Source organism: Diplotaxodon limnothrissa, linkage group LG2 (assembly GCF_057381915.1).
Source record: "Diplotaxodon limnothrissa isolate DT_005_m linkage group LG2, D_limnothrissa_male_GT1.1, whole genome shotgun sequence".
In the NCBI taxonomy this organism is placed as follows: Eukaryota; Metazoa; Chordata; class Actinopteri; order Cichliformes; family Cichlidae; genus Diplotaxodon; species Diplotaxodon limnothrissa.
This window is the reverse complement of record NC_140597.1, coordinates 14700758-14721517: the sequence shown is the minus strand read 5'-3', so window position 1 is coordinate 14721517 and position 20760 is coordinate 14700758. Positions and strand designations below refer to the sequence as shown.

At 44.9% G+C, this 20760-nt stretch overlaps 2 protein-coding genes across 2 annotated transcripts in view; one reads left to right on the top strand and one right to left on the bottom strand.

Moving 5' to 3' along the window:
* Window positions 1–7347, top strand: part of slc36a1 (solute carrier family 36 member 1) — a 40189-nt gene extending 32842 nt beyond the window's left edge. The window contains exon 12 of the mRNA XM_085360867.1: window positions 5830–7347. Coding sequence (XP_085216993.1) covers window positions 5830–6104 — 275 coding nt within the window. The 3' untranslated portion in view covers window positions 6105–7347. The remainder of the gene's footprint in view (window positions 1–5829) is intronic.
* Window positions 7348–16359: 9012 nt separating this feature from the next.
* Window positions 16360–20760, bottom strand: part of mtnr1al (melatonin receptor type 1A like) — a 41793-nt gene continuing 37392 nt past the window's right edge. Inside the window, exon 2 of the mRNA XM_085360878.1 lies at window positions 16360–17129. Within this exon, the coding sequence (XP_085217004.1) occupies window positions 16360–17129 (770 nt within the window). The remainder of the gene's footprint in view (window positions 17130–20760) is intronic.

The following is a 20760-nucleotide window of genomic DNA, read 5'->3' as shown; positions in this document are numbered from 1 at the left end:
CACTCTCATTTCATCAGTCCATAAAACCTTAGAAAAATCAGTCTTGAGATATTTCTTGGCCCAGTCTTGACATTTCAGCTTGTGTGTCTTGTTCAGTGGTGGTCGTCTTTCAGCCTTTCTTACCTTGGCCATGTCTCTGAGTATTGCACACCTTGTGCTTTTGGGCACTCCAGTGATGTTGCAGCTCTGAAATATGGCCAAACTGGTGGCAAGTGGCATCTTGGCAGCTGCACGCTTGACTTTTCTCAGTTCATGGGCAGTCATTTGGGGCCTTGGTTTTTCCACACGCTTCTTGCGACCCTGTTGACTATTGTGAATGAAACGCTTGATTGTTCAATGATCACGCTTCAGAAGCTTTGCAATTTTGAGACTGCTGCATCCCTCTGCAAGATATCTCACTATTTCTGACTTTTCTGAGCCTGTCAAGTCCTTCTTTTGACCCATTTTGCCAAAGGAAAGGAAGTTGCCTAATAATTATGCACACCTGATATAGGGTGTTGATGTCATTAGACCACACCCCTTCTCATTACAGAGATGCACATCACCTAATATGCTTAATTGGTAGTAGGCTTTCGAGCCTATAAAGCTTGGAGTAAGACAACATGCATGAAGAGGATGATGTGGACAAAATACTCATTTGCCTAATAATTCTGCACTCCCTGTATATAACTTTTTTTTTCTCTCAGAATGAGATCCAGTAAGAGTGTTGCTAAAGTACCCACTGATGCATAAAAAGTAGAGTAGAATAGCCCTTTATTGTCATTGTGCATTTACAATGAAATTATGGGTGCTCCACACCAACTGTGCAGGAATCAAATATAAACAGTAGACAGCTCGGATAAATGCCTGACCAGAGCAATGTATACAATGCAGTGTAACCTGTGTTTTTCCCTCCCAGAGGCCAAATCAATCTGAGCGTGTGTCTCTGGAGTGGCACTCATGGGCGGAGACCTTTTTGGCTCTGGCTCGTTGATAACGCAGCACAGACTTCTTTAAGCTAATGACTGCTTTCACAGTTTGAGCCGTTTTCTCTGTGGAGTTTAGTCTTCTGCCAAAAAAGCCAACTTTAACTTATGCAGACTTCGGTTATTCCCAGTGAAACGGCCCGGGAGTTACTGAGCACACTGAGCCCCCCCGACATCTTTAATGAGGTGCGGTCCACCGAGCGACAGACAATCAGAGAGCCCGCCTGCCTGCCGCCGCCACGGGCTTGCTTTCCTCTCTGGGAAGTGTTTGCCAGTGGCGCCGGTACCCTCTGACTCCCTGTGGAGAAAGTAGACCAAAGCCCTCCCAAAAGTCTGATCCCACCTCGGAGCATCACCACTGCTGGACGCAGCTGAAGGTAGGGGGTCCATCTCTCATTTAAAAGCTTTTGGCTCAGTTCACAGGCTCCCGCTGACGGGCTAAAAACCACCGCACCCCCATTTTTCTTCTGGCTGTGAAACCAGCCCGGCCTTCCCAGTGTCTGTTGATGCTGGTGGGTTTAAATAGAAAGTTATCCACATACTCCAAACTGACGCCGTCTGAACAGAGGGTAATGGCACTGAGATGCACTGATGCTGTACGCTCTGCAGCCCTACCTCTACACCTGAGGGGGTGTGGTTAAAGGCATGACGAGGTCAGCACAGAAGGGAGAGACTTGTCATGCTCTCTCGGCTGTTGTTGTTATTGAGTCATTTAAAATGAAAATAGTTGGTATCTGTGACTCTGCTCCGTTTTTGGTTTTATGTGGAAGGATGTTCTCTGTGAGTCGGTTCTCTGACTCTGCTTTTCTCACCTGTGGAGGGTTCCTGCAGGGTTCAGTGCTGGGTCCAGTTGTATTGTTTTTCTTTTTCTGGAATTTCTTTTAATGTCTATGCCATGACACTGTGCTGTGCATGTTTTTAAGCCTCAGCAGACGGGTAGGCTGCCCACTCTGGTTGAATGTTTGTTTTGGATTGATGATTAATAATTTCCTTGTTTTAAACTCTGTAAACTGAGCCCATGATTGTCGCTCCTCCTGATGTACTATGTAAGAATCAGTCAGGTGATTGCTTCCTTCCTGCACAGTGTTCATAAACATCATGTAGTATTTGATTCGTCTTTGAACTTTGACTCTGTAAACCTTATGTCACCTTCCTGTTTATTTACAGAATAAATGTAAGCTATAGGGGGTGTCCAAATTCATGGGCTGCATCCTCCTGAGGCCGCATTTGTAGGCCGATTTCGTCACAGCGACGCAACAAAGGCTGTATCCCAATTCAGGGTCTGCAGCCTTAAAGTACGCAGCCTTAACGGTCCACAAGGGCCGCATACTTAAAGACCGCTAAGGCCGGAAGTGCGAGGCTTGTGAAATGGGACGGTCTAGCCTTCGTTGCGCTGCCCAGGTTGCCTAGCAACCAGGATGCTAACAGCTGGAAACGTTTTATACAGCTTTGTTTGACAGAAATGAAGGAGAGAATCTTTTGTTCATTTGTTTGTTTCTACATGAGCTTTGATCATTCTCTGTAAGATTAAGGTCAGCTATTGAACGGCGTATATTTTAAAGCAGCGGTTCCCAACCCCCGGGCCTCGGACCAGTACCGGTCCGTGAGTCGTTTGGTACCGGGCCGCGAGAGTTGAGGCTTAGGTGTGAAATGTATAGTTTTCAGGGTTTTTATTGTTTTTCAGCGTTATTTTGTTATCGTTTTTATCGTTTACTCGGTTTTCCTGGGTCTTTTCACCCGTGTTATGAATAAATATTCTTTTTTTCGGTACCGGTACTAGTTTTATTTTGTTGTATTTATCCGCGACACCTTAAAGGCCGGTCTATGAAAATATTGTCGGGCATAAACCGGTCCGTGGCGCAAAAAAGGTTGGAGACCGCTGTTTTAGAGTAAGGCTTTAAAACCAAGTTAGTACAAACGTCACCAATGTCACATAACTTTGCCGACATGTGGCCAACAGGAATGTTGTAATGTTCTTCGTTATTAAACATTTGCACATAAATAAGTGACATAATATTCAGTACTTAAGGTTTACTCTTCGGGCGCCCCTCATCCACAGTTTTTTTTTTTTTTTTTTTTTTTTTTTTTCCGGCAAAATTATCCACACCCACCACGCTGCTATGCATTCTGGGATATGTTGGGCCACGAAGTCTACACCGCCACGCCCTTAAAATTCAGGGAAATGAAGGACTCATTTGAGGGCCGCATTTCGAGCAGCCTTTGAATTGGGACAGCCTTCGTCGCGTCGCTGTGATGTAATCGGCCTTAAAATGTGGCCTTTAAGGCTGCAGACCCTGAATTGGGATACAGCCAAAGGCTGTCCAAATTCGTAGACTCAGATCGGTACCACGCATGCGCAAATCTTACGTCACTTCCTCTCTTTGCCAACACTGCAACAGTTAATGTTTTTGAATGACACGGTTAGCTCCCAGTTAGCTCCTAGCATTTCTCAACAGCTCTACCTCCTTTTTGACTGCCCGGGACATTTAAACAATGGACAATCCGTATACAATGATGTGATGCCCAGCCTTCCTAGTCTTCATCTTTCAGTGTGTAGCATGCTCTCTCTCTTTTTAAACCCAGGCAGAAAAAAATTTGTTTTGTCTCTGAAGCCCTAAAAGTGCTACGACCAAATTAGCGTGCTCAGAGTGTTCTCTCCGGCACTTTGAAGATCCACGCCTCCTCTCCAGGGACCACGTCTCCTCCCCGGAGAGGCTCAGCATGTTCTCTAATAAGCCTCACTCGCCTCACAGCTCCTGCCTCATTTGATGACTCGGTAAACTGCAAAGCTTTAAATGGAGTTTGAAGAGCAGGCTTCAGGAGCCGTTCCCCAGAGGTGACAGGTTTCCGCTCTTGTTGTGTGAAAGCTCAACTTTGCCATTGCCCCAGAAGTTAATCTGACAGATCTGAGCACGATCGATTCTGGTTGAGAAAATCTTTTATCAGCTGATTTGTCCCGTGCGCTCGCCACAGAGAGGAGCGTGACTTGAACCTGCTCATGTGCAAACATTTTCAGGCAAATGCTTTGACGTCTTGTCAGCGGGCCGCTTGTTTTGTACGAGCGCGGTCGGCCAACGCCCTTTATGCCCATCTCCACGGCAACAGGTGAAGGCACTTAAGGTCCCCGGTGACTTCAGTGTCACGGTCGGCGCTTCCACCAACACGTGAGAACAAACTCCACATGGTGGGAGGCTCTCCCGCCGCCTCCTCGGTTTGCTGTCTTCCCCTCTGGCTATTGCTACTCTCCGACCTCACTTCATCTCTCAGCCGTCACTTCTCCTTTTTCAGCACCAACTTTACGTTGCCCATGATTTAAAAATTAATGGGCAACAGACTCGCTATCAGGAAAGATGAGGACACTCTTCTTTAATCATCGAAAACAAAAGGTCTGGCAGTCAAGCGTTCACTGAGATCCAATGCTCACTAGGTATGACAAATGTTCACCTGAGCAGCCACACCATGACCCAGCAGGTTTGAAACTGCTCATTAAACACACCTTCTCTTCTCATTTCCAGCTCTGTGGTAATAATCAGTCTGTTAGATAAGCTTTGCATGATTCACAGTTGAGAATAATCCTCCTTTGTCTGACATGTTTGCTGGTCCAGGTGTGTTAGGAACATCTCCTGTGTGACATCATCACTGCGCAGTCTGACCTTTGGCCTCACAGTCGTTCATGAATAAAAGTGTTTTGGAAATCCCACAGAGGGTTTGGTGTGCAGAGGAAAATTACCTTTTAGAGAACCGTGGATTGTTTCCTGTAGAAGCACTGAGCTCATTAGAAATGTTTGAGGTCATGTTCCACTTTAAAGATGATGTTGTTCACTAGGGCTGCACGATTAATCGTTAGAAAATCCCGATCTCGATTCATATTTATGTGCGATCTCATTTCCAAATGACAACGATTTTTAAAAGGGGGAAAAAAAAAAGATGACGATTGTACCGCATTTTGATCCGGGACATAATCTGCATGAAAACAAGCGCTCACGCTTCCTGCTCAACAAATGACAAGGGCGGAGCCTTATACCACGTGATTCAGAAGCCATCTGGCAGGGGAAAAACAACGGAGAGCACGTGAAACTGCCCGAGGGGAGAAAACACAATGAGCGCAGAAGAAACGTTTCCTGATGGCGGTGAGAATGACAACCCCACTGTAAAATTATTTCCAAGAAAAGGTTCTCATTCCTCTGTGTGGAAGTTTTTTGCCTTCAAAGAAGACGATGAGAGTCAAAAAAATATCATTTGCAAGCTGTGTTTTGCCATAGTAGCAGCACCGCAAGGTAACACTACAAATCTGTATAACCACCTCAAACGTCACCATAAAGTGCAATATAACGAAGCTGTAAAGGCCAAGAAAGTGACAGGAGAAAATCCGTCCCCGTCAACCACCCAAACATTAATAACGGGAACGTTATACAGCGCTTCCCCATACCCGTCGACCTCCCGCAGGCACAAAGAAATTACGGAGGCTATCACTTATCACCTGACCAAAGATATGGCTCCCATCAACACTGTGCAAAACGAGGGATTTAGGAGAATGATCAACATCCTAGACAAACGCTACACAGTGCCGTTCCGCAACTATTTTAAAAATGTTGCACTACCTGCTCTATACACGCAGTGTCGAGCAACGGTGGAGACGGAATTACAAGCAGTACAACGTTTTGCGGCAACAACAAAATGTGAGACATTTATTGTTTTTATGTTCTGTCTCAACTGTTACAAAGTTGATGTGCGGTTAATAAGTGCAAGAAATATTTATATTGGAAAAGAAAATCGTGAGGGAATCGTGATCTCAATTCTAAGCAAAAAAAATCGTGCAGCCCTATTGTTCACTGTGTCCTTCTTTCCTCCTCTCGTATCCCAGGTGCCCTCGCCATCCTGATCCCAGAGCTGGACCTCGTCATCTCGTTGGTGGGCTCGGTCAGCAGCAGCTTCCTGGCGCTCATCTTCCCACCCCTGCTGCAGCTCATCGTTTTCTACGGCGAGGGCCTGTCGCTGCCGGTGAAAGTCAAGAACCTCGTCATCAGCCTGGTGGGGCTGATCGGCTTCGTCACGGGGACCTACATTGCCATCGTGGAGATCGTTGCCCGCAACGGACACAAGCGCGACGAGACGCCATCCACCTTCTTGGTTCAGTGATGAAGTGGCGTGACTCCCGGCGGGTGGATGGAGGCCTACTCGGGCCATTTGAAACCATTTTAGTGCACATTTGAACTTTTATCTCATTTTATCTGCTGCTGTTGGACATCACAGCTGTTTCAGGATAAATCTGTGACATGTCTACGATTAAGGACCATGGAGAACCTGTGGTGCTCGATGTTTCACTGCTGTGTCATGTTCTGTTTGTACCTGACAGTCACGTCTTATCAAGTCCATCCTTTTAGTGCAATCTAACAGATTAATGATGATGGAGAAGGTAGGAGATGGTACGGGGGTTAGAGGTAATTTATTCTTTTGACTGATTATTGTTTGTGGTGTTTTAGTCAAAAAATCAAACTACCTCAGTTTTTAACATCCAATTTGGAGCCTTGTAAAACACCTTCGCTTCACGCAGCCCCCAGTTTAGAAGTAAACATGTTTGTTTAGCACTTTGATTTCTGCCTTATTCACTTTGAATATAGTTTTAAAATCGCTTTAAAAAATTAAAAATCCGCTGTTGCTTGGGTTGAGGGGTCATAGCGGTTCTGATGGGAACGCCTCGAAGTGCCAGGAGATCGTTCGTATCTCATCACAGCAGACTCACCAGGATGACACAGCAGCTGTTAAACAGTACAGCTGCTTTCTTGCTCTCAGCTTTGGGTCAAACTGTGAGCTTTGACAACAAGGTCACAGGTGCAAGAGGCAGAACCTGTGAGGGTCTCGGGATCCTCTGGGAGGAGTGTGGCAGGTGTGCAGGGATTAAAACCCCCTAAAAATGTGCCAGATGTTCTTGTGAATATTACAGCTGCATTAGTGCCCGATGATAGGTTGCTACAAAAAAACGCCATCAGGTTTGAGCTGCATGTATCTAATATAGCAAGTTTTAACTGCGGGCTTGTAGGTGTTGTCGACGCCTCACAGTGAAGTGTCTGTGCTGCCGTGTGTCTTTGTCCGTGTGGCATTAGATAACAGACTTCTGGTTTCCCTTCACCTGTGAAGTCACCTCATGCAGGGCTGGAAGTCGTTCTGTGTGTGTATATATCCATCCATCGTAAATGTTTGCACATGTAAATACTCATCTAAACTATAATTTTCCTTTTCTGTTGTAAGTGTCAGGTTGCAGCTGATCAAATGAGTGCATTTCAGCATGAAAACATCAAGAAATGTAAAATATTCCAAACTTCATCCAGCTTGACGGCCTGCATCCTTCATATGTGTGAGACCTTCATTTGCTAAATCACTCATTTCTTTACTCTTTACTTTCTCAGAATAAAGATGTTGAAAGTCCAAGTTCGTGCGTTTCAGTCTCTTCGTATTAGCAGGACGACTCATAAGGATCTGAAAACTCGCAACTCTTGGAGCCGATCCAGAACTGGGTTCGGAAATTTTTAGAGGGATTTGTTACTGGACGTTTGGCATCACATCCTGACAAATGAGGTAGAAAACGAAGTTGTTCGTAGCACACATGATTAAAACTCTGTTGATGACCCCATAGTAAGAGCATCAGAGTCGGTATGACTGAACATCAGCCCCTAAATATTACCAATGCATGAGTGTGTTTGGAGTTAGCTGTAACTGTAGTTGTCCAAAAAGGGCAGATTATTATCAGCCTCTGCTGCCTATCCACTCAGCAGAATTGAAGTTGAGGCCAGATGGCAACCTTGGAGCTGCCTGTGTGAGCGTTTCTGCCTGGTTCATGTGCTCCGCTCCCCGAGGTGCAAATGCTTTTCAACATGCGCCACAGAAGCAGTCAGAGTAATCCTTCCACCGCCTAATTGACACAAATGAGAGGGAGAGGGGAGGGTCCGCTGGTGCTCGTTTTCCCTGTGAAGCTTGGCCAGAGATGGAATTAAATTAACTGGACTGGGATATTTAGCATGAGCTGCTTCACCCTGCGTTTAGCTTGGCGTGTAGACTGTTCGTGGTCATGAACGTGAGCGCGTTCCTCCAATGAGTCCACGGCACAGGTTTCTGTTGGGCATGTTTCCTGCCATCAAAGCTACCATGGATGGACATGACTGTGCTTAAAGGGGGTCCTGATCCATTATTTTAAGTAAGGCTAATCAGACTATCTGTCGATGTTCTTGTTTTTGTGCTACTTGTTGTATAAAAATGAAAAAAGGCATTTTTATTTTAGGAATTATCGGAGTATCTTCATTGGCCAATAAGTTGTTAATCACATGTGAACTGGTGTAATCTCAGTTTGAATTACCCTCTGCTCGTCACACCAACATGGCGACAACAAACCTCAGCTCAGATATTCATGACATCAATTTGACGCTGCAAGATAAAAAGATAAAAACTTCATTTTCAGTGACCTAAAACATGGTTTACACCTGGACAAAAGGCCAAACAGAAAAGTCTCTAATTACTAAAATCCCTGAAGAAAATGCCTTTTTCATATGCACCATGTCATCATTGGAAACACGTTTTCCTCTTGGGGCCGTCCGAGGGCTGCGCCGCAGCTTCGGTGGACGACATTTCACTTCATCAGCGCTCTGGTTAAAGGCATGAACCCCATATAGGAAATGTAATACTCACTTTATAAGTTTCAGGACTTTCTCTAGTAATTAGTGCCTGAATGACTGCAACCATCCATAAAAATACTATGTAATAGAAATACTAACATTTCCATGCTAACCACTGTCACCAGACTTCACTCTATGGAGCAGAAACTGGACATGTCTGGCTTTAAGGTTCTTACTGGTCAGCAGATTTGTATTGATCCTGAAAAGGAGCCACAATGGAGCCAATTAGCAGCCGGACTGAATGAAAAAACACAATTAGGTGACTTTCTGCCACCAGTTCAGCCCAAAGGGACCACGTTCCTTATTTCCTTTTGCAAACAGCTGGTAATTAAAAGCCACAACTGCTGACACAGCAACTTTCACCTCCCACTGCTTCACTTCGATTTGCAGAACTTGTCTTGTGTTTGTGTGCAGCAGTAAAGCTTAAAGCTGAACCTCACCTAAGTGGCATGCAGACACTAACATGCAGTGTTGGTAAAACTCACAGCTTTTCTTCAACACTCTGGAGACTAAAGATATGCTTGTTTAACCAGAGTGTTTGAATGATCACAGGTAAGATGGCAGTCTGAGCCACCACTCTGTGTCAACATGTGTTATTAACACGAAGTAGAGATGTCTGTCTTCTTTCCCCTCACTTTCAGATACTGTTCTGTGTAGATAGTTTTTAGACCTCACACTTTGGTCCAGTTTTGTAAGATTTTTAAGGACACATTGCACCATGCTGAGATGTGCCAAAGTTTCAGCCAACAGCCATTTGGTAATCACCTTGTTGGGCAAAAATACTATTCATGTCAAATTATGTTGGCTTTGGTATTTTTCATAGATTCATCTAGAGAACCGGGGACAAACAATTTAAAGTACAGTTTATTATTCAAAATAAAAACAAGATATTGTACATATACATTTATTACTGTGTAATTATATCTTTATTAATGCATACTCATAAAGCTGCTATGTTTCCCCACCATATTTAAATATGATGGTCAGTGAGGACTTCTGCCTTTGCACTAATGGTCTTTCACAGATCAGCCACATACTTGAAACACCAAAGGTGGAGGAGAATAACTGCAAGCGGCCATTTGCCCTGGAGGGACATTTAAAGTCATGTCTGCAGCTTCAGACTCAAGATGTGAACGATCATCTTTGTGTTTTAATATCTGACAAGGGCTCATCCCCCTTTTCAGATATTATGTGATCTCTCAAATGAGAGATCACATCTTTCCTTCATCCTGGGGCATAACTGGTTTCCTAAACCTGACCGAACTCTCCTGGTGTGAATGCTTTGGGGGGGGGGTTGTTGTTTTTTTTCTCGTTTGGCTCTTGGCGAAGGCGGTTGCACTTTTCTCCTCTCCTCCTCTCCCTTATCTTCCCTGCTTAGCCTCTTATTTCCTTGTCTAGTCTCGTGTTTTTTGTATTACTTTTCCCTGGAACACTCTCTCACAGTCTGTTCTCTAAAACCTAAAAGAGAATTATGGATTTGATCAACTGGTACCTGAATGCTATTGACACCCTTTTCTTAACAAGAAGTATTGGCTCGGGTGAGCCTGAGTGTCTGGGTGGCACTTTCCCTGCCGGATACACGATGGACGGGTGGCAGAAATGGAGAATCGTGTGCCTGCTGTTCAAACCCCCACAAGGCTGCCCGCTGGGATTGAAACAATGGCACGAGGCGTGACTTCTCAGAATGGGTTCATTGAGTGCAGCATGGATAAGATCTTGGAGAAGCTTACGGCTGCTGTGAATGCTCAGAATAACACCTCTGAGCGCAAATTGGATCACATCTTGGAGAAGTTCACTGCGGTCGTGAGTTCTCCGAATCTGCTCTTTGAGCACAAGAATGACAAGACCACGGAGCGTAAGTTTGATAACATCATGGAGAAGCTCGCGGCTCTCCAACGGGAGATTGAGAGTCCAGTGTTGGACTGTTAAGAACAGGTTTGAAATTCTCATGAGTTGTTCGCACTAAAGAAAACCACCATCATAATGCGGCTATCCCTTCGGCGCCAGCTATGGGCTCAAGGCTGGAGCTGAACAAAAACACCCTGATAACGACTGTGTTTAGACTGTTCTTCATGTCCTCAACAGCTCACCTGAGTATGACTGTGATCGGTCAGAGCTCTGACTCATACACTGGTGTGCTTGACTCCTTTCACAGAGTTTTACAGAGTAAATACAGGCAGTGGCTCCACAGCTGAGGTGAACAGCTGACTGACAGCCAGATTAAGCACTCTGGTCTGATGACATTGAGTGACTGTCCCAATGGTGCCATGTTGACGTCCACCTCTGGCTGAGTTCTTCCTCCCACAGTCCACAAACATGCTCATTGTCTGTAGGCGTGAGTGTGATAGCTGTCTGTCTCTGTGACAGGTTGGTACCTGTCCAGGTATAGCTGCCTCTTGCCCTGTGACAGCTAACATGGGCTCCAGCCTAACCTTGACCCTGAAGTGTGTAAGTGTAAGGAGATGCCTGGATGGATAAATTATGGAGGAATCACTGCTGTGTTTGTAATAAATAGATCTAAGAAATATTTCCTGTACAGGATGCGTTGTTTACAGGGTCACGTGTTCTCTGTGTGAGCTCAAGCCGCCGGTCATACATGAGACCTTGATGAGGATCAGGTCCTCGTTACCCAGCCGTCATTCTGTTTCTGATTTATTCAAACCCAGTAAAACTGAACTTGGGCAACATGGCTGTCAGCGAGGTCAGTTTTGATTCAGGGTGTGTGCTGGCATGCAAGGATCCTTCAGCTGCTCGCTGTTCATCAGCAGGCGCCTCTCCTGAGTCCAATAATGATCTAACCTTGTGAAGCTGAGGAGCACTTTCTGCATCGGGGGGTCAGTGCATTAAAATTTAGATCACAGCCGACGGCATCGTGAGAACTTGAATGCTCTATGAGGTAACATGAGAGCTTCGTTAGCCGGCTGAAGCAGGGATGGGGAGAGGGGTCTGATGAAACACGTCATCTCTGTTGTTGGAAACTCGAGTTTCGCTCACATTGCATCAGCTCCAGCTGTGCTCCAGGTGTTTTCAGGTTCTCAGTTTGCTGTGCTTCAGATTTGAATCTAACAGGTGTGGCTGCTGTTTTCGACTCACCTGTGCTGCCGGCATTTATTTCCACTCACACCTCACCCTGTTACTTCCTCCTGCTTATCTCACTTCCTTTTATCTCTCCATCTTCTCTTTGATTTCTTTCCTTCACCTGTCCTCCTGGCGGGGAGGTGATGGCTGATTGCCATCGTTGCTCACGGCGACAGCTCCTCCAAACTGACAGGTCACCCTTCTGATCTTCCTGTTGCCACAGCAACAGACTTGAGATTACACAGGGTGATGTGGTGATGGGCCGCGTGTTGAAGTGCAGAGAGACAGATAGCTGTCAGTGTGGCTCGACTGAAATCACACAAAGAAATGTGGAGGGAAGTGTTTCCTTTTGGTCTGTCACCACAGCAACAGCAACTTTTTAACTGCTGATGAGCGCTCAGTAACCTGTATGTATTTGACCGGCATCAGCTTTTAAATATTGACCGGTATTTTAAAGCAATTAAAGTTTGGAACCAGCAGATGGATCTGAGGTTGTTCAGACTGCGATCAGTTACTGGCACCAACTCATCGATCAATCACAGAGGTTGTTACCAACTCGATAACTTAGCTATGAGTTATCAGTTGAGATATGATGTGTTCATTTGAAAGAGGCAGAACTTGTAATCAGTCACAAATGTGGACAGGTGTACCAGCAGGAGAGAGAGATTGACTTTATAAGAGAAGAAGAAATAATAAAATGAGTGCGGTGGCTGCAGACAGAGCAGCAGCGTGTGAGGAAACCAGAGTTAAACCTTCATGAACATAACGATAGACCGGATCAGTGTCTCTGTGAGCGTGCTGTTTCTGTGTGAAATAAAGCGAGGAGGCCAGCGGCTCACACTGAAAGTTCTTTTATTAAGACATGGATTTCAGGTGTTGCTTGGTTTCTTTTGTTTCATCGACATTACAAACATTCAGAGGAAACATTCTCCACGGCAATGTGCAAAACAGCGTGAGAAAGGAAAACCAGAACATTGTCATTCAGAGCAACCGGCTGCCGCTCGGCCTTCACATCCATTCTGTTTGTTTAAAACTGATCCAAACACACAAACAACAGCAAGCTTCATTGATTTTTAGCACAAAAAAATAAGAGAAATACGTCTTTAGATGTACACAGCTGCAGGTAATTCAGGTAAAAAAAAAAAAGAAAGCCAATAACTGTGCTTCTTTAAACCCTCAGTGGGCCAATTAAACCTGCCGCTGTCCTCATCGAGCTGCGCTATCTTCCAAACATGAGTATTGATGAATTCCACTTTATTCGTTTATGTCATCTGTGCTTCTTTCTTTTATTCACAGTCGTGTTGGAGTCTGTAACTGCAGATTCCTCAGATCCCAATCCGATCCAGCATCGATCCACGGGTGTCCTGCCAACAGCCAGCTGGTTGTCATTAGAAGGAATTTAGGTTTTTACATTAGCTTCACCTCTCAGACTCACTGTAAGTGTCTGTGGAAGCTGGTTAGATTAGTCCAGCTTCATCTGAGAGTAACTGCTTCCCGTCATATTACTATTTATTATCTTAGATTTATCTTTGGAGGTTGATAAAGTAAATAAAACTTGCAACGCAGAGGCAGCAGAGATATGATAAATCCCACAGGTCCCAGATCTGCACCGAGGATGGGGAGGATGGCTTCTTTTTACGTGGTGTCAAAAAGAACAAGACGTTATGTTAAACTAGTCTAAACTCCTGTTGGTCTTCAATTAATGTACTTAATTCTTGGTCAATTTATTTTCTCTGTTTCTTGGACAGATGTGAAGACTCACAGCAGCTCATTGAAGATTTCCTGTGAGTTCAGATTATTTGTCAGATGCCCTTGTTTTACCTGTATATTACCTGCCTGCGCTTACAAGACGTGAACACAGGAACATTTGGCTTTAAACTTCAGACCTTGACTGACTTTGAACCGGCAACATCTTGGCACAAAAAACAAACAAAACACACACAAACACGCTGTCCCTCCAACAGCTGTCCCTGGTGCCATCGAAGGGTCCTCAGTGGACCCATAAACTGGTCCCAAAACACGCACGCGCGCGCGCACACACACACACACACACACACACACACAGTGAGCTTATTAAAATAGGACCAAAGCACAGGCAGATTATCACAGCTTATTAATACATATGCAACATTCATCTTCAGCTCCCCAGCAGTATGAAGCACAGTGACATGTTCAGAATACCGTTACCATGATTTAATCACTCGTGCCTGTTTCTCTGATGCTTGGCTTGTGTTCAGACTCGGTGTGTACAGCAGACGCACTCATGCGACTGTGAGGGAACACTGATAGTCTCAGGTTGCTGAGCTCAGACTGGCTTTGGTCATGTGGGAGGACACAGCGGTACACAGACACTGTGTTTTCATCCTTTTGTCTCCGTCTGTGTTTGCAGAGGGTTGCACACGGACACACCGTGCAGGCAGTGCAGAGAGGCTGTGGCACACCTGTGCCGCTCATTCTCAGGAAGAGGAAGGTGATGATGCAATGAAGGGAGACAGTCTCAGAGTCAGCCTCTCTGGAGCATATTGTACCCCCTGCCCCTCTTCATATTCATCACACTGTCCGGTCAAACTAAATGTTTGAGTCCTGAAAGCATCATTGCAAAGTTACACTTAACAGCAGAAGGACAGCGAAAGAACATTTTACTGCTTTAAATTAAAAGTGGATTTTGATTAATGACACTTTTAACTTTCAGGCCTCACAAAGTCAAAAAAGCTTGTAGCCTCCTAAGTGCCCTGGCAGCAGGTCTGGGGATGTTTTGCACTCTTGCACATGTTTGTTTCACCATTTTCTGACATGTGTTTTTTGCAGGAATCTGGGCACTAAGACTGTGGATGCACGACTCACACAGGTGGATGTGGTGAGGTGTGGCACTTCTCAGACTCCACCTTGCACTGAGTTTTTTGTTGGGATCTCAGAGCTTTAAGCGTGTGTGGTCATTCATGCGTCATCTCCCAGCTTTTGGCCCGACAACTAGAACTGGAAGTCAGAGTAATTATTACTGTATCAGTATAAAAGCACAGCATAGTGTTTCCCCCACAAAGACTTTAATGGGTTACTAACAACCCCACGAATACACGGGGTACTTTATTTTAGTATTTTTTATTTGCATTTTTAAAGTATTGTTGTTCACTGCCTTGAACTGCAGCTGTCCATGGTAGTCTTTCTTCTTCTCTGTGAGATGTAGAGTCAGAAAATGCCGCAGGTGGAGAAGTGAGCTGCTAAGCTGAGCAGAACCAGGACTGCCAGCTGCAGTCGAAGGCAGTGGAGCCAAGGTTCGGGGCTTGAGACAAACGCACAGGTAGCTGCTTATAATGCTCCTTTCTAAAAGGACTTGGTGATTAAACCATTTGCAGGTGACCTGAGCACCTTCTAAGTGGTAAAAATTTGCATACACATGATTCCATTGATGTCATGACGGCCACCAGCTGAGTGCAGGGAACTCTGTGATGCAGGAAAACGAAACGAAACCCAAACCATGGCTGCTAGAAGTGATGGATTTTGTAAGTGATGCTGTTAATGTTTTATGATGAGCTACTTGAAAAAGTGTTCCTGTCTTTTAACTTGAACAGCAACTTTTCAGACTTCATGTAAATTTTGGGGCTCGTTATTAGAGCTGAATGACAATGAAGTCACTAAACAGCTGTTTTTATTGGATTACATTACACAACAGCTGGTTGGTAAAAACAGGTGAACTCTGCAACATTTCTATCACTCTGCAGTCATAGACGCATGGACACCTTAGTTAAGACTAGGTTTAAGTTGGGCTGGTCTTAACAAATATCAAGTTTTAGTTAGGACCAGTCTTGCAGGAACCAGACCCATATCATGGAGTACTTTTATGCTTCATACTGGGACTCTTAGTCCAAAGCTGAAGTCACTGGACAAGTCGTCCATCGTCCCCCTCTGTCCTCAGTGAGAGTTTGCTACCTTCTTACATAGATTAGTTATATTACAAGTAAAATATCCCAATCGTTGTTGTGCACACACAGAGTCTCTCGCAGCCTTAATGTTCAAAAATGTGTCCCACCTTAAATGATTTTGCAATTTTAAAAGTATATAATGCATCTTCATTCTCCTCAAAGCCGATTTGTCATCTTCGTCGTTATCTTCGTACTTCGTAGGAACAGGAACAGCGTCGACGTCTTTTAAAAAAAATCACAGTGTCAGAGCTCTGCCTTGAATCTAATTCACAGAGGATGCTATTCAACTCAGTGACCCCACATTTAACTTAATTATGTTGCTAATTAAACACAATGAATTATGCTCTCATCTGAACATTAAGTCACGACTTCATTACCCAAGAAAGTCAGGATGAAACACATTCCCCAGTTAGGAGTGCTTCCCAAGTTCTGGCCTCTCCCTTGCTCTCTGCATTCTTAGTCTCCTTGTTTCCCTGAAGGCATCACTGATAACTCTCAGTGTGGCAACATTTATTTCACTTTGTCTGCTCTTCATCTCTCCTCCTGCAGCTATTAAAGCGCTCCTATTTTTCTCTCCCACTCAGTGCTCTTGTTGTTCTCCTTCCACTGTACCTTTATTTGCTTTCTTTCCATTTCATCAGTCCTGTTTTATTTTCCTGTCAGGGTAAAGTTCTTTCTATCTTTCATGTCATTAAAGATAAAAATCTCTGCATTTCCAAGTATTCCATCTCAGCAGTGGAACTTGAAGATGATGAGGACGATCCTCTTGTACTCCTTCCTGAAGTTATGGTTCAGGACACCGTAGACGACGGCATTGAGGCAGCTGTTAAAATACGCCATGAAGTAGCTGGCTGTGAACAGCCACTCTGGGATGGCACGGCCCAGCGTGGAGTCCACTGCCACCGCCAGGCCAATCAGGTTCAGCGGTGCCCAGCAAACAGCAAAGAGCACGAACACCACAAACATAGTGAGGAAGTTGCGGAGGTCGTGTGGCTTGATTTTAGGTCTCGAGTCTGGCTTGACCCGCCGCCTCACCTGGATGACCAGAATCCAGATACGCAGGTAGCAGTAGCTGACAATGCCAATGGGCAAGATGAAGTGCACCACCACCACGGCGATGGTGTACAGTGAACTGACGGACTGGGCGAAGGTGCAGGAGTAAACCCGCGGGTCGTACTGCAGCGACTCCACAAACCAGTTGGGGACGATGGCGAGGATGGTGAGCGCCCAGACGAGCACGACGTAGCACATGGTGTTGCTGTTGGAGAAGAGCTTGTCATACTTGAGGCTGTGGCAGATGTAGCAGTAGCGGTTGATGGCGATGCCCGTGATGTTAAAGATGGAGCCAATTACGCTGAGGCCCATGAGGAAGCCACTGATCTGACAGTGGATGTAGCCGGCAATCCAACCGTTGTTGAAAATGGCAGTGAGCACCAGCGGGTAGGGATAGATAGCAACCACCAAGTCAGCGAAGGCCAGGCTCACAACAAAGGCGTTTCCTGTAGAGCAAGAGGAGGATGACAAGCTGTCAGTATAAAATAAGTTAATCCAAAAATCTTTCAGGCAGGTCGTCAGCTAGATAAGTCAGATCGACGCATTCTCACTGCCAACTCATCACATGCTGATACCTGTAGAACTCGTCATCATATTTTACCGTTCATCACACTTGTGGACACACCTTAGTGTTACTTTTCAGACGCGGTGGCAGACACACACGTGGAATCACACAAGCATTTGAGTCTGGTCTGGGCATTACATTAGTAAGAAGTACTTAGACTGAGTTTGGGCTATACTAAGAGATTTACTACAAAGATTGAAACACGGGGTACTGCACTGCAGTGGTTTGAATCATATCATAGGACTGCTTTCTTCCATTTTCGCAGTATCTCTAAAATTAGAAATATCCTGTCTAAGAGTGACGCTGACAAACTAGTTAATGCATTTATTGATTCTAGGCTGGACTACTGTAATTCATTATTATCAGGATGTCCTAAAAACTCCCTGAAAAGCCTTCAGTTAATACAAAATGCTGCAGCGAGAGTACCGGCAGGGACTAGAAAGAATATTTATCCTATATTGGCTTCCCTTCATTGGCTCCCTGTTAAATCCAGAATTTAAAATCCTGCTCCTCACATACAAGGTCTTATATAATTAGGCCCCATCTTATCTTAATGACCTTATAGTACCATATCACCCCATTAGAGCACTTCGCTCTCAGACTGCAAGTAGTCGTTGGAGTTTTCTTTGTATTAAAGTAAAACAAAGTTCATCCATCTACCACAAACTTCTCCAACATTTCCTTTGTTGCCCTGTGACAGTGATGATCCAGTGGTGTCTTTTCGACATGTTGTAGGGTTTCAGACCACTCTACTTTCTAGGCTGTGAAATAACTCCACTGTGTAAAAGACACGGGGGAATATCAGTTATGTACAAAATGTCCAATGGCAGTGGTGCACTACCTTATAGTACTAGTGCGACACTTGTCATTATTCATTTTCAAAGTTGTTTTAGGGGACAAACCAGAAGCTGAGTAGTTTCATCATAAGGCTCTCCAAACCTCATCACTGCTGCTTTAATGGCTCCACCATCATTCAGGCAAATTAATACTGCTGTCCCGAGCTGCTCTTGCGCACTTCCATATAGAACTTGTCAAAAGAAATCTCCTAATAATGGGCTGTTGCTTCCAGCAGAGGCATAAACATCAGTTTTGAGCCACAGTTGCAACTGATAAATTTTATTCCAATTTATCAGCTCCTTGCTCGGCCGACTTCTCTGACAATAAGAAAGCTGGGGCTCGCTGATGTGCTGTAAAGGTCTTTCTCCCACACGAGGAAATGAAGTTTGAGGGCTTGATTTAAGAGTTTAACATTTACCTGCCGCCCCGAGTGAATCGTGCTGCATTTCAATTATATTTTCCCACGGCTGAAGCCATTGTACCAAGCTCCCAGCATTAAACTGTCCTGCCTCTGAGCAGCATTATTATTACTGCCAAGTTTCCTATCTCACATACAGACTGTTTACCCCCAAATGTAATGAAGCAGGGTTAGTCTGCACATCAGCCGCCTTCTACTCTCCAAAGTTTTTCCTGAAGCCGTCCACCCAAAACCAGCTGCTGGTTGGGAGTAATTTAATACTTTTCCACATCCCGTCCCGGCTCATATGACCAAAAACAAACACACGGAAGTGCTACCTGTAGCTTCACTCACACAAGCAGCAATTTAGCTGAAGAAAATGCTGCCCAGTGCTATTTCTGTTCTGTTATTTATTCTGTTTATCGACGCTGATGAAGCGGTGGTTTGTTCAGTTTGGCAGAGTATCTGAAATGCGCTGTTTAAGCGCCTCCCTCCTTTAAGCGTACTTTTCTTCTGATTGGCTGCCCCATGCAAAGAGAAAGGTTGAACAGCGAGTGGGTTCGAGGTTACCGTCGTGCATCAAAGTTAAGCTAAAGAGATTTTCTGTTCCGGTCCAAGCTTTCTTTAAATGGAAGTTCAGTTTGGTTATTTACAGTGAACGGTTTGACAAAGAAAGACGACTGGGTTTTCTGATTGATAGTGGAAGCAGAAACTCCAAGCCGTGTCATCCTCAACCTCCCAGTTACAAAAGATGACTTGCAGGCTCGAAGCTTATATCGCAGAGCGTGCAGTGAGAGCGGGGCTGTCGATGGAGGTGGCTTTAATGACACCGTCTCCTCCCGTCATTCAGTATTTATCAACTTCCCCATTACAGCGACACTCTGTATTCTGGAAGGCGACTCTGTGTCTGTTGCAGGTCACAGAGGGAAAGTTAGCAAAGATCTGCAGCTGCGAGAACAGACACGGCCTCATTAATTGCCACTCAATAAGTATTAGTGTCAGGGTTCTGGGCCATGTGGCCCAGTGTTTGAGATCTAAAGCTAAGATGGTGCCGGTGTACGTGGCTTGCCGTCCTCGGCTATATCTGCTTCGCTGCTTTTTACCCTCTCTACGCTCTTTATGGACCTTGGCATTGTATTTTTTATCCTTTTAGTTGTATGCTCATCTAATGGCTGTGCACGGATTACATACGACAGGCAAACACTTTTAAATCTAAGACTCTCTCATTCCTCTCGGCCTGATCCTTGCTGGAACCTGGGTGACGCCACCGCGCCCCGACCGGACCCTCCAACCGGACCCTCTGACCGGACCCTCCGACCGGACCCCATGACCGGACCCTCCGACCGGCTTCCTCCACCTACCTATTCCGAATCTACACAAGAAACGCTATAGGAAACACGGTAGAAGGAGCTGGCATGTGGGTAGCCTGGATATTTTGTCTTCTTTCCCTCCTTCCCAGGAGTGCTCTGATGCTAAGTTGCTCACCCACCGTTGGATCTGCTCGGCCGACCACGAAGTCTACCCTGCCATTCCTGTGGCATGTTTTCCTGCTTGGGTTTGGATAACATCGCTCCAATGCAGCGTTTGCCGAAGCAACCTAAGTGTCCTATGACGCACCACCCTAGGCGACTTAGCCCCTAGGATACGGATGGCATTGCTTAATGTCAGGTCGCTGGTCAATAAGACCTTTCTCTTAAATGACTTCCTCTCCACTAATGGGATTGATGCTTTATTCCTGACTGAAACCTGGATTCGTCCTGGTGAGTTCATCCCTTTTACCAAGGTTCAAGGTTCAAGGTTCTTTATTTGTCACATGCATAGTTATACAAGTATAACACACAGTGAAATGTAGTCTGACACGCTCCTCGACATGTGCAAAAATTGGGGGGGGTGTAGAGGAAGAACATTATATATATATATATATATATACATACATATAGTATATACACTGGGTGAATGTGTACCAAACTTCTTCCATCGGACTGTGTCGCTTTTAGCTCACCAAGGCTTACTGGTAGGGGTGGCGGCGTAGCCTCGGTCTTTAAAAATTCTTATGGTTTCATAAAAGGTAGGCACTCATCAACAAATACACGTAGATTACTTAATTTGATAGACTACTCATACAGTAAAAACCTAGAAACTACAATATTCTCTTTAGACGCAAAAAAAGCATTTGACAGAGTTAACTGGAAATTTTTATTTGCAACTTTACACAAATTTGGTTTTGGATCCTCTTTCATAAACTGGTTAAAAATATTATATAATTCCCCAACAGCTT